General features: G+C 46.4%; 1 protein-coding gene across 1 annotated transcript; it reads left to right on the top strand.

Annotated features, from left to right (window-relative positions):
* Positions 1-643: 643 nt before the first annotated feature.
* Positions 644-3,091, top strand: LOC135323153 (histone H2A.N). The gene is given in 3 exon segments (XM_064494895.1): positions 644-799; positions 801-818; positions 2,909-3,091. Coding segments are annotated over 3 exon segments (309 nt in total). The 5' UTR covers positions 644-691.
* The last annotated feature ends 10,685 nt before the right edge of the window (positions 3,092-13,776 follow it).

Genomic DNA, 13,776 nt, shown 5'->3' on the forward strand with positions numbered 1-13,776 from the left:
CCTGGCTTTCCCAATCATGCTTTGTTGCCTGAGTTTCTAATTACATTTGCATAACCAGGCATTTCAAGAGATACATTTCTCCCCCAAGGCAGATACAGACACATGGGACCTAAGCATCACGTCCATAAAGAGCCTGTCCTCCAGCCCCAACCCCAAATCTGGTGTAGGTTGCTTTAGGAAGGTCTTAGGAGCCAACGAATCCTGAATCTGACTGGTCATTCGATTCACCCGGGATCCTTCGGCAACCTACAGCTTCCAGGATCCCACTTGCAGTCCCTTTAAGTTGAAATCTTGGTGGCTCAGAACCACCATAGTAAGAGCACTGGAGTCAGGCACATACAAAGAGTAACTTCTGAGACAAGTGTTGCCTGGGAAACTGATGGCCATGGCATCAAACGGGATGCTCTCTTTCACATGGGGTAGACCCAGAGGAAGCTGCTGAGTTTCCCACATCACGCTCCGTCAGGAATGTAGCACAAACCTGCTCGAGACGCCACACCTGCTAGAGATGCAGGCTCTCAGAATCCTCACTAGAAATACCAGGTTCAATTACTAACTACTGATTTTATTAGGAAAGAGCGCCTTCCCGTTTTCCCTATAAAACCTCTTCCGAAAGTGCCCTTGCCTGTGGCCACGGCTCGGAGCTAGAAGTGTGGGGGTTAAGCCTTCCACGTGCACTTCATTTGCTTCTATGGCCTCCAATGCCCTAAGAAGAAGCTCACAGTTCATATCCCAGCCAAAGAGAAGTATGAGCCGGAGGAAGGGGAGGAAGAAGAAGAAAGCCCATTTCAGTTACATGGGGGAAAATCCTAAAGCAAGTGAGTTGGGACTCTCTTTAAAGAAGCTTGGAATGGCCAAGACGGGTGTCCTGGTGGCGGCCTTGGCTGTGATCTTCACTTCAACTTCTTCTGAAACAGGAGCCCTTCCTCACCCACTGAGTTCCCGAAAAGTTGGCTGCCAACAGCGGCTCTAAACCAGATCTGTGGACGGCTATCTTCTCCCACTTGGCTTTCTTGCTGCTGGCAGCCACTCTGAACACCTGAGCTCTCGGTGTCTCTCGTATCTGTTGACAGCCACCCTGTAAACTGATTCTGAAAGGCCCTCCCCTTTACCCGTAGAGAGGGGATTCGCCGCCTCGTCTGGTCTATCAGTCTGAGGAGTTGCAAATATCGGGCTTTCGTTACAGGGTCCTCTGTACTTAGAAAGTTCTTTAAGTGGGTAGGTAGGCTTATTCCCCTGTCCTGCCCACCCAACCTCACTGCAGAGCATGCAGATTCTAGAACACAAAGTCAGGAAGGTCTTCCCCTCCGAGAGAAGCTGTGGGGAAGAGAGGAAGGAGGGTCTGTGAAAGACGTGCTAAGGTTTGATGTGGGATCGGACTTCACGCCAAAAAAGCAACGCTGAGTGTTCATATCTGTTGTTGTACCAAAGCCCCCTGTGTTCCAGTAGTATTGTTTGGAATCTGTTATGTATCCTGGGTGAAGAAGGGAAAATGAGATTTAGAAAAGATTGGAGATGGTGTGTGATTCAGAACGGGGTTCTCAACCACGGCCCTGGGGGCAGGGTGGTTCTTTGTGGGGCTGGTGGCGGGGGCGGGGGGAGCTGTCCTGAGCATTGGGATATTGAACAGCATCCCTGGCCGCTAGCCACTAAATGCCAGTGGTGCCCTCCTTCCCAGCTGCGATGACCAAAATGTCCACAGATACCCGATGACCCCTGGAGGGCAAAATCACCCCTTGCTGTGAGCCATTGCCGGAGGTCCAGCGTGTGGCTGGACAGGCCCTTGGTGGCAGCACCTGGACTAGGCAGCCCCTGATCGTTAGTCTCTCCTTGGCTGGTCCTTAACCTGGTGGGTCTGGCAGGCCGCGCTGCGCCTTCAAGCCTCCAGAGGGTCAGTTCTGTGCCTTGCTTGGCTCAGCCCCTGGGGTGGCATGAGAATAAAACCAGACGCTGGCTGGGTAAATGCATTGAGTGCCTGTGTGCCCACCAGGTCTGCAGCAGGAATTCAGATGAAAACGACGTGGGCTCTGTCATGAAGGGGCTCACAGTCCTGCAGTATGTGTGTGTATGTGGGGATACTGAGGAAGTAGGACTTGCTTACGTGACGTCTCATGTCCGGACAGTTAGGATTAGAGCCCTGAATGGGTGATTCTTAGGGCAGAGTTCTTTTGACTGTTCTCACTGCTTCTCCAAATTTAGACAAGGGCAGTAATGACACAGCAGTATGTGACACAGGCTCTGAGAACAAAAGGGCCCTGGTCCTCAGTGGGAGGTGGACCACAGATAAGCCAGAGGTGGTACTTGGGGAAGAGCTTTAAAAGATGGGTGGGATTTGAAAGGTGTAGTTGGATGAAGGCATGGGAGGTAGAGGTGACAGAGAAACAGTGGCATGGGGACTGGAAAACCTAGGGACACCTCTGAGGAAGAACAAGTGTTCCCCGCTTGGCTAGAAATCATGTTGGCCAAGGAATGAAGGCTGGAAATTAAGAAGTGTAAAGTAAAATGCTTACTAATGTGAAATATAGAGTGTGAAAGTATACTAGAAGCTAAAAGTATATTTTCCATCTTCAGAAGGTGTTGGATGTTAACTCTGCTTCTAATTAGGAAAAACCAAGGCACAAAAGTTGAAGCGACCAGGCTTAGGTTGTATTATCCTGACAAGGGTTATCTTTCTCACACAGCTACAAATTCCCCTACTTCCCTCTTGCTCAGAGACAGCCGATAGGTATGATGGCCTTGTTTACTTCAACACATCCCTGTCAGCGTCCCTTTGGGTGGTCTGTGTGTTTCCACGGATGCATGAATCTGCAGAAGCCATGGGGATACCTGGGTGCTGGGTCGGACCATACGTTCCTTACTATGGGAGCCTTCACGTCTCTGTCTCAGCCTTGTGCTGTTTGTGTTCCAGACCCACCCAGACTTCAGTGGGAACTCCTGGATCTTGGATGCACTGGGAGCTCTGGAGGACTGGCGGCTGGAATGCATTAGCCGGGAGTCGGTTAGGTTGTCCCTCTACAACCACAGAAGAGCCATCACCAGCAGAGAGATCCTGGCAGCAGTCAAGCAGAGATCCTCTTGGAAGAGCTTTTGAATTAATGAAGTGGGTTTGAATGGCCCTGTTGTTGAAATGACTGCACTTGTCAAAAAATAAAGTGGAGGGGAGAGGCACGTTGGAGGGCTGAGTTAGAAGACGGAGTATCTGAGAAGTACCCGCTGCGACAGGGGTCTTGGTGCTATACGCCTCGTCTCTGGGTCCTGCGTTTTTAGCCTCTAACTTAATTTATGGAAAGAATAAAGGAAAGCTACTTTCTCTCGTGTGTGTGTGACGCTTGTTTATGGTTTTCAAGTTTTTTTTGGTAAGCATGCTTCTCTCCTTTCTTGAGCTTACCTACTGCCTTTTTGGAGGACACAGTTGCCCCCGTTACACTGTGGACTCACCACTGCTGCCCCTACTCCAGCCCCAGGGTGGGGGCTGCTGCAGTGGTATGAACTGATGATTTTTTTCTTAATTTAAGCACCCCTGCCTTGATTTATAGGAACTAAAAAATAAAGGGAAAAGGCAGTCTGTTTGCTTTTTGAGTATAAGACTCATGGTGTTGGTTATCTTTGTAGCACTTAGCATAATAGCATGTAAGTGTCAAATGCAGAAGCTGGTCCCAACCATGGGGAAGCAAAATAATAATAAATAATAGTATTAAAATACAATAAGCTAGGAGCAGAAAGAATAAACAGGCTGGTAGATTTTAGACGTGGTATTCTGGGAAAGCCTGGAGAGGTGACATGAAAGAAGAGGATGGGAAGGACTCTGGGTGGAGGGAAGAGTGCGAGCAAAGGTCCTGAGGCAGACAGGCAAGCTTTTAGCTTGTTAGAGAAACTAAGTGAAAGTCAGGGCAGCCGGGTTCTAGCAAGCAAAGAAGAAGTCCAGCAGGAGATGAGGTTGGAGGAAAAGCCTGGAGCCAAGTCAGGCAGGGTTTTTTATTCCGAGGACAGTGTGAAGCTGTTGAAGGATTTTAACTGAGATGGAAACTGCCATCCTGTTTAGGCTGTGGCTTTTAGTTGAGGTTTGCCCTATAGTAAAGTGTACAAATCTTAAGCATACCTCAAAGTTTTACATCTCTGTATGTATATACTCAGATGAAGATACAGAATATTTCCTTCACTGTTGCTCCTATGTCAAGGAGAGATTGGAGACAGTGTTGGAGATGTTTTGCATGAGTTTAGTTGAGGGATGACAGTGGGCTGTGGGAGTGTGGGTAGCAATCAAGATGGAAAAAGGGAAGAGGTTTGAAGTAGAATTTAAGATCAAATCAATAGGATTTGCTAATAGTATGGACACGAGAAGGGAAGGAATAAGGATGACTCCTAGGTTTGGGGCTTGAGTAGCATGGTAGGCAATGCGGCCATTTACAGAAACGGTAAGACTAAAGGAGGGACAGGTATTTTGGGAGAGGTATAAATTGACAATTCCATTCTAGACATGTAAGTCTTAAATACCTATGAAATATGCAAATGGAGGCGTCAAATAGGTAGGAGAACCAAGGAGACAAATTTAGGAACCATCAATATAAAATAGTGGCATATAGATCAGCAAGAATGGGTGTGATTACTTAGGAAGATGGGATAAAAAGGGAAAAAAGAAGACGGTCCAGGACCAAGACCAAAGAGATCCCACTATTTAGACTCAGATAGTGGAGAACAGACAAAGGAAACCAAGGAGGAGAAATCTGAGAAATCAGGAGGATGGTGTCATGGAAGCCGGAGGGGAGAACGTGGTCCAGCCCACGGTGCACAATCCTGGAGAGAGTATTAAAAGGACATGTTTATATCTGTTGTCCTTGGTGATGCGGCGATCATGGCAACCCTGTGAAGTCAACTCGCTGGAGCAGGGTGGGCATCAGCCAGATTTGAGCAGGTTGAAGAGTGGATGGGAGGTAGTTCGTGGAGGCAGGTTTTTGTTTTTTTTTTTTTTGGATGGTGTTGAGACCAAAGGAGAAATTTAGTGCTGAAAGGGAGCAGAGACTTGGGCTGGAAGCTGGAGAGTCACTTGGTACAGAGAGATTTTGAAGATGAGCAGTTCTAGAGCTCAGTGGTTTGCTGATGGGAATTCTCCAGCGTAGAGGGAGATATGAATGCAGAAGAATGTAGAAAAAGGCAAAGTACCCAGGACCTTGAGAGGGGTAAGGGGTGAAGGGATGGGATTCAGAGCAGGAGTTGAAAGAGGAGATGTATAAAATGTGGGAAGTGTAGAGATTTGGTGATGAAAAATGAGGAAGTTAGCAGTTTTTTTTTTTTTTTTGAATCAAACAAGTGGAAGTGGAGGAGGGGCATGGGAAGTCTGTAGATAAGATATGAAGTCGTTGTCTAAGAGAGTAAGAGTATGAGGCTTGAACATCTATGGACAGATGGCCCACCAGGAATGAGTGCCTGCTTAAAGTCTGTGATCGTGAATTGAAAGCAAAGCCAGTCTTCTTAATTTCCAGAATATATAAACAGCTCATACAACTTAATAACAAAAAAACCTCAAACAACCCAATCCAAAAATGGGCAGAAGACCTAAACAAGCAATTCTCTAATGAAGACATACAAATGATCAATAGACACATGAAAAAATGTTCAATATCCCTAATTATCAGAGAAATGCAAATCAAAACTACAACTAGGTATCACCTCACACCAATCAAAATGGCCATCATTCAAATGTCCACAAATGATAAATGCTGGAGAGGGTGTGGAGAAAAGGGAACCCTCCTACACTGTTGGTGGGAATGTAGTTTGGTGCAGCCATTATGGAAAATAGTATGGAGATGCCTCAAAAAACTAAAAATAGACTTACCACTCTTGGGCATGTATCCAGAGGGAACTCTAATTCAAAAAGATACATGCACCCCAATGTTCATAACAGCACTATATACAATAGCCAAAACATGGAAGCAACCTAAATGTCCATTGACAGATGACTGGATAAAGAAGCTGTGGTATATTTATACAATGGAATACTACTCAGTGATAAAAAAAATAAAATAATGCCATGTGCAGCAACATGGATGGACTTGGAGATTGTCATTCTAAGTGAAGTAAGCCAGAAAGAGAAAGAAAAATACCATATTACTTTTATGTGCAATGTTAAAAAAAAAAAAGAAAAAAGAAGACATTAATGAACTCATCTACAAAAGAAACAGACTGGCAGACATAGTAAACAATCTTATGGTTACTGGGGAAAGGGGGTGGGAAGGGATAAACTGGGAGTTTGAGATTTGCAAATGTTAACAACTATATATAAAAATAGATAAAAATAAATTTCTTCTCTATAGCATAGGGAACTATATTCATATCTTGTAGTAACCTTTAATGAAGAAGAACATGAAACTGAATATATGTATATATATATGCATAACTGGGACATTATGCTGTGCAGCAGAAATTGACACATTGTAACTAAATATACTCCAATTTAAAAAAAAAAAAGAAAGAAAGCAGGGCCAGTCTTGCTGTGTGACCTTCTCCAGCCACATGTGTTTGCCATGGTGCCAAACACGGTGCCTGTCTGGGGAATGCAGAGTCTGGGTTCTGCAGAGTGAGCTAGAAGTGGGGAGGGGCAAGGGAGCTACTCCATGCTGGACCATGCAATCCAGGCCAGCCAGGAGGGGTGGAGGATGAGAGGGCTGAAAGCCTCTTGGGGTTCAAAAGATGTCGGGCCTGTAAACTGAGTCTCAAAGGGGGACTTTTCTCTCTCTGGGACCCTTTAGTGTTAGCTAACCCACGAGGACAGTCGCCTAAGAAGCAGGGGTGACACCCAGTGACCACTCCTTGAAATGCACCTTCTCACTTTTAGGTTGTCAGCCGACCCCGAGGCAACCTTGTATGAGATGAGCTGGGGCATTCTGCTCTACTTGGGAGGCACGCAAGCCCTCCAGATTCTCTCCATAGTTGTCCCACTGGCCCTGCTCTCTCTCAGGTGACTCAGATGCTGCTGCTCAGGTGGATAACTAGACGTGGACAGTTGAGGCACTGAAGGCAACCTGGGGGCTGTTAGCCCAGATGTGGGCTTCCCTGCTAGGTTTCTGCTGTCCTGGGAACCCAGAACAGGCATCTTAGGATGGCTTCAGGCATTCTGAAATCCTTAGGGTTTAGATGAATGCCAGGTCATGACACAAGCCTCTTCCAGCCCACAGCTGTCCTGGGGAAATTGTCAACTCAGCCGACTCAAAGGCTAAGTGAGATCCCCCCTCCCTCAACCTTCTTTCAAGAGTTGATTATCCTCAAGATCTGAGAGGGTCCTAATGTCTGACTCCACCTAGACTCTCCTGCCCCAAGCACTGGGGTCTGGCTTAGTCTAGAGGGAAACCTGGTATCTCCCCAAACCCTGTCTCCCACAGGTACTGGGCTTGACTTCTGGGCCAAGGAGTTGGATGTCCCTCAGTTAGGGGCTATTCTGTTCTCTTGGCAAAAGCACTTAAAATTATCAAAGTCAAAGTCAAAGGATTTTTTGGAAAGAGCTCTAAAGACAGATTTCACAGCCTTCCTCTCTTGTCCATTCTAGTATCGGACTACCCCTCTTTATTATTTTTAAAATTTCTTTTCAATTGAAGTGACGTTAGTTTATAACATTGTATACGTTTCACGTGTACATTGTATTTTCACTTCTGTGTACACTACAGTGTGCTCACCATCTGTCACCATATAGGTGATCCTCTTTACTCAATTCATCCTTCCCCCTGCCCCTTCCTCTCCGATGACAACTACTCTGTTCTCTGTATCTGCATTTGTGTTTGTCTGGTTGGGTTGTTCATTCCTTTTCTGGCTTTTGTTTTTGTGGTTGTTTTTTAGATTCCACACATCAGTGAAATCATATGGTATTTGTCTCTATGTGATCTTATTTCACTTAGCACAATACCCTCAGGTTCCACCCGTGTTGTTGCAAATGTCGAGATTTCCACTCCTCTATGGCTGAGTAGTATTCCATTGTGTAAATGTATATTCCACACCTTCCTTATCCACTCATCCATCCATGGGCACTTAGGCTGTTCTCATATCTTGGCTACTGTAAATAATGCTGCAATGAACATAGGGATGCATGTATCTTTTCAAATTAGTGTTTCTGTACGCACAGGAAATACAAAGAGGACCAAGATGGCACCTCTAACTCCCTTTGTAATGACCTAAGGTACCTCTTCTATTCTCTCTAATTACCTTTCACTAGGACCTGCTGTTTATTTTTCACTTTAAGAGTTAGCCAGTCAGGCACAAGAGGGTGAAATGAGGGTGTACTGCTGAGGCACGGACCCTGGAGTGAAGCAGGGGAGGAAGATGGTCTCTAAGATGGTCAAGAAATGGAGGAAGACTGACTCACCTCTAATCCTCTTCCCCATCTCTTAGCTCACGATCACCAGCCTGAACTTGACTTTGAACTGAGGGGCTGCCTGGTGCAGTAGAAAGAGTGCACGCCAAACACTTGCCCATGTCTGTTCCCACATCTGTAAAATGGTGATGGTAATGGCTCCTGCACACGGCCGTGGTGAAAGTAGAATTAAATAATGCACATGAAAGTGTTTCTTACACTGACACAGTATAATTTCCCTTGCTCACTCTGCACCCCCCCACCACCCAGACTGCCCATTGCACATGCCCTAAAGCCCCCTGGGGGGAATCCTTGTTAATGGTCTCTATGTCCACTGGTCCAGTTGCTCTGACTTTGAGGAAATGCAGACTTGGCCTTTGTTCCCAGTAGGGATCCTAGCCCAGCCCTGCTCTGCTAACTCACAGCCCTCCTCCAGCCTTCTCCCCACTTCCTGGTCCTGCTCCCCCCGCTCCCGCTCCCGTCAGCCTCAGCAGTTCTGAGTGCGCTGGCTTTTGCTCCTGTAAGAGGCACTGGCTTCACTGTGGTCTCTGCCCCCGCCCACAGCTTAGAGGAGGCCTGACCTGTGTGTACACAAACCTCTCCCTGCTGGCCTCTCTTGGAAAGCCATTCACTAACCTATAAAAGGCCCTGAACACTTAAAACAAGCATGGACTCAAAATCAAATCAGGGATTTAAACCTGGGACTCAGATTCAGATCAACCTTCCTTTTTTTCCATTGCTGGTGCCTTACCCTCTCTGAGGGTTTCCCACAGGCTTAACTCTCCTGCCATAAGCCTCCCAACGGCTGCCACACCCCAGCCAGCTTCCCAGCACCCGGGATGGGTCTAGAGTTCCTATCACCATTATAGAATGACAGTGACAATAGCTCAGTTTTATTTTCATTCCTTCCACAAGTGTTTATTGAGCACGTACTAAATGGCAGGCACTGTAGTAGACACTGGGGGGTCAGCGGAGTAAAGTATAAGACAGTCAAGTCCTGGGACTTATATTCTGAAAGGGGAGAAGCAGTAAACAAATACTTAGTGCACTGTCAGGTAGTGAAAAGTGTCATTTAAAAACACATAAAGGAGGCAAGAATACACAATGGAGAACAGGCAGTCTCTTCAGCAAGTGGTGTTGGGAAAACTGGACAGCTGCATGTAAATCAGTGGAGTTAGAACACTCCCTCACACCATCCACAAAAATAAACTCAAAATGGCTTAAAGACTTAAATATAAGACAAGATGCTATAAACCTCTTAGAAGAAAACATAGATAAAACATTTTCTGACATAAATCTTAGCGACGTTCCCTTGGGCAGTCTACTCAGGCAACAGAAACAAAAGCGAAAATAAACAAATGGGACCTAATTAAATTTATAAGCGTTTGCACAGCAAAGGAAACCGTAAACAAATCAACACAACCTGCAGAATGGGAGAAAATATTTGCAAACAATGCGACAGACAAAGTCTTAATTTCCAGTATATATAAACAGCTCATGCAACTTAATAAGAACAACAACAACAACAACAAAATACCTGAAAAAATGGGCAGAAGACCTAAACAAGCAATTCTCCAATGAAGACATACAAATGGCCAATAGGCACATGAAAAAATGCTCAATGTTGCTAATTATGAGAGGCATGCAAATCAAAACTACAACCAGGTATTACCTCACACCAGTCAGCATGGCCATCTTTTAAAAGTCCACAAACGATAAACGCTGGAGAGGGTGTGGAGAAAAGGGAACCCTCCTACATTGCTGGTGGGAATGCAGTTTGGTGCAGCCATTATGGAAATCAGTATGGGAGATTTCTTAAAAAACTAAAAACAGACTTACCATATGATCTAGCAATTCCACTCTTGGGCATATATCCAGAGGGAGCTCTAATTTGAAAAGACACATGTACCCCAATTGTTCGCAGCATCACTATTTCCAAGAGCCAAGACATGGAAGCAACCTAAATGTCCATTGACAGATGACTGGATAAAGAAGCTGTGGTATATTTATACATTAGAACACAACTCAGTGATAAAAAAGAATAAAATAATGCCATTTATAGCAACATGGATGGACTTGGAGATCGTCATTCTATGTGAAGTAAGCCAGAAAGAGAAAGAAAAGTACCATATGATATCACTTATAATATGAAATCTAAACAAATAAACAAACAAATAAAACAAGTGAACTTATTTACAAAATAAGAACAGACTCACAGACATAGAAAACAAACTTAGGATTATTGGGGGGAAAGGGGGTGGGAAGGGATAAATTGGGAGTTTGAGATTTGCAGACACAAACTACTATATATAAAACAGATAAACAACAAGTTTCTACATGGAACTATATTCAATATCTTGTAGTCACCTATAATGCAAAAGAACACGAAAAAGAATATATGTATGTATATGGATGACTGAAACATTATGCTGTACACCAGAAACTGACACAACATTGTAAACTGACTTTACATCAAGAAACGAAAAAAACCCAAAGAAACAAAAAACCAAAAAACCAAAACCAACACATCAGGCCAGGGGAGCATGGATGATGGGAGGTACTACTTCAGATGGGGTGATCAGGGAAGACTTCTCCGTGGAGGTGACTCTTGAGCAGACACCCAAGCAAAGGAAGAGAGTGTGAACAATAACAGCAAGGATTCCAGGCATATAGGGAACTTCAAAGAAGTAGATTCACAAATTTAACTAGTACATAGACCAAGAAATGGAAATGGAGCATGGGTCCTGCCCTCCCAGGGGCAACCTGCACCCTGACTTTTGAGCAAAGCCCAGCCCTGACATAGGATGAGCTGGGCATATTTGAGGAACAGTTTTTTTTTTTTTCAATTGTGATAAAATATACGGAGCATAAATGTGACCATTTTAACCATTTTTAAAGCATACAGTTCACGGCATCAAGTACCTTCTCACTGCTGTGCAAACATCACCAATCCTCTCCAGCACTGTTTTCATCTTTCCACCTGGAAACTCTGCACCCATCAAACAACTCCCCATTGTTTTCTCCCTCCAGCCCCTGGTAACCACCATTCTACTTTCTATATGATAAGCGTTTTAAATGCATCATCTCATTTAGGCCAGGGTTTGGCTGCCATAAACAATTTAGGCCATAGGTTTGGCTGTCATCCCCATTCTAGGGATGGGGGAGCTTGGAGGGACCTGTCTAAGATCACTATAGCTCCCAAGTGGAGGAGTTAGACCTCTGATCGTGGTTTCCCTGCTCCGGCTCCTACTCTTAACTGCCTACCAGATTGGGGTGAAGGATGCTTTTCTGTTGTCCCTCTGATGGCCCGGAGGTGGGTCAGGAGAGTTTAGTGAGGGTTACAGGCCGTGTGAGAAGCCTTTTTTTTTTGTGGCTGCCAGAGGGTATTTTTGCCCCTGACTGGTCCTGCCTGTCTGGAGGGAAGGGGCTGCTACCTAGAGCCATGGGTTGGGGGTGGAGGGGAAGGTAGGTGATCACCATCTGTCTGCTACATTCCTCTCCCACCTTGGTCTTTGGAGCTGCTTTTCAGGGAGTGTTCAGCTGCCCTGAGGGAATACGCATGAGCATCTCCGGTGCCTGATACCCAGCCCACCAGCCCTATTCCCATCTATTATTATTAGGACATAACACACCACTAAGTGCTACAGAGAGAAATTACCCGGGAGCTTCAAATGACACAGATACAACTCTGCAGCAGACATCAGAAGGCAGAAACAAAACAAAGTGAAAGGATATCAAGATTGGACAGACTCAGTCTGAAGATCAGAGGAAGTGTATTTTTGAGGATGGGGTGCATGCAAAGTCGGGACAGAGTGGCTCCAGCTGTTGCAGCCACTGCCTGAGCCATGACAACCTGCCTTGTTCTGATACCTAGGTCACCGGAAGAGCTAACAGTTTCCTGGTCTGGGTGGTCTGGGCTTTGGTGCCAGGGCGTCTTGGGTTCCACTCCCTGCTCTATGATTTACAAGCAGAAAGAGCTCGGTAAGGTGCCTTACCCTTCTGAGTCTATTTCCTCCCCTGTAAACATAATTATACCATCTTTTCAGGGTTGGTGGGAAGATCAAATGAGATAAGGCATGTAAGATAACTAATCAGTGTCTGATACATAGTTGGTGATTAACAAGTGTTCACTCCCTGCCTGGGTGGAGCACCAACTCATACCCACTGGCCAGGAACCAAGCCTCGCCACGGTCAGAACCACTGTACACCTGCTGGCTTCTCCTCTCTGAGTCACTGGGTTCAGTCCTCAACTTCGGAACTCTTGCTATATAATTTGTTGTTCAGACTGAATAGGGGAAAGGCCATCTGTAGGGGTGTTTGAATTTTGGGGGGCAGTCTGGCAACTCTCCCTTTTATCTTTATTGGGGGAAACGCCCCTCGCATGCAGAGATGCAGGAAGGCAGGATCCACAGCACAAGCAGATGGGGCGACATCCTGCCCAGGACTCTGTGTCCGGAATAAGATAACGTAGAAGGGAGAGTCACAATCATTTCAGGGCAATGGAGCCCCTGTGGTGCCTGCCCATTTCCTAATCTGGGTCTTCCGTCTCCCGCTGATTCTGCGGGCACCCCGGGTCCTCTCAACACGACCCCTTTCCACGTGGGGCAATCAACCAGTTTCTATTGCTTGCAAGTAAGAGCACTGAGTACCAATGAGGTCTTTTCAGGTCAATCCGGGGAAACTTCAAGGGGCATTGGGATGACAGGAGTTGCTAGCATGACGGGACACAGCTGAATAGGAGAGGCACTGGCCCGACCTTAGTGCCACCCTGTCTTCCCTGCAGCTGGGTGGTGGTGGTTAACTGAGGCATCTGCACCCTCAGCTCCAGGCAGCAGCTGAGATACACACATAGCTGAGATGACCATCTAGGGTCCGTAGTCCTTCCAGACCATGCTCCTGATACTCTGGACTCTGGACGTCTCTGCTCAAATGGCCCCTAGCCTGCTTCCAGGGCTTATGTGGACCTCCCTCCTTCCAAGGCAGCCTGTCCTGAAGGAGGGCCAAGGGATGGCTGTTCGCAGGGAGGGGGCTGTGTCCCCATGAATGCACGGTGAGTCCCCTTTTGGTATGGGATGGAGTAGAGTTTGAACAGAAGGCACAGGACTGCCAACCGGTGTCCTGCATTTGTACTCTTGCCCGGCCAGGCAACTGGTACGGGTGGGCCTGCTGGTCACCGCCCAGTGTGGCTCAGGGGATCATAAGAGCTTTCACTGAGTCACCGTTTACCCTGGGCCCGGCACTCTTAAACGCACTGCCTGCATCATGGCATGAGACGGTACACTAACTCAGGATGCTTACAAGTCATAGCCCCCTTTCCAGAGGAAAGAACCAAGGTCCCGAGAAGTGAAATAAGTCGCCCGCAAGCGAGCGAGCGGCAGAGCCAGGATGTACAGCAGACAGCGCGCAGCAAGCAGCACAGACTCGCTCCCGGATCAGAC

Source organism: Camelus dromedarius, chromosome 16 (assembly GCF_036321535.1).
Source record: "Camelus dromedarius isolate mCamDro1 chromosome 16, mCamDro1.pat, whole genome shotgun sequence".
NCBI classification, from domain to species: domain Eukaryota; kingdom Metazoa; phylum Chordata; class Mammalia; order Artiodactyla; family Camelidae; genus Camelus; species Camelus dromedarius.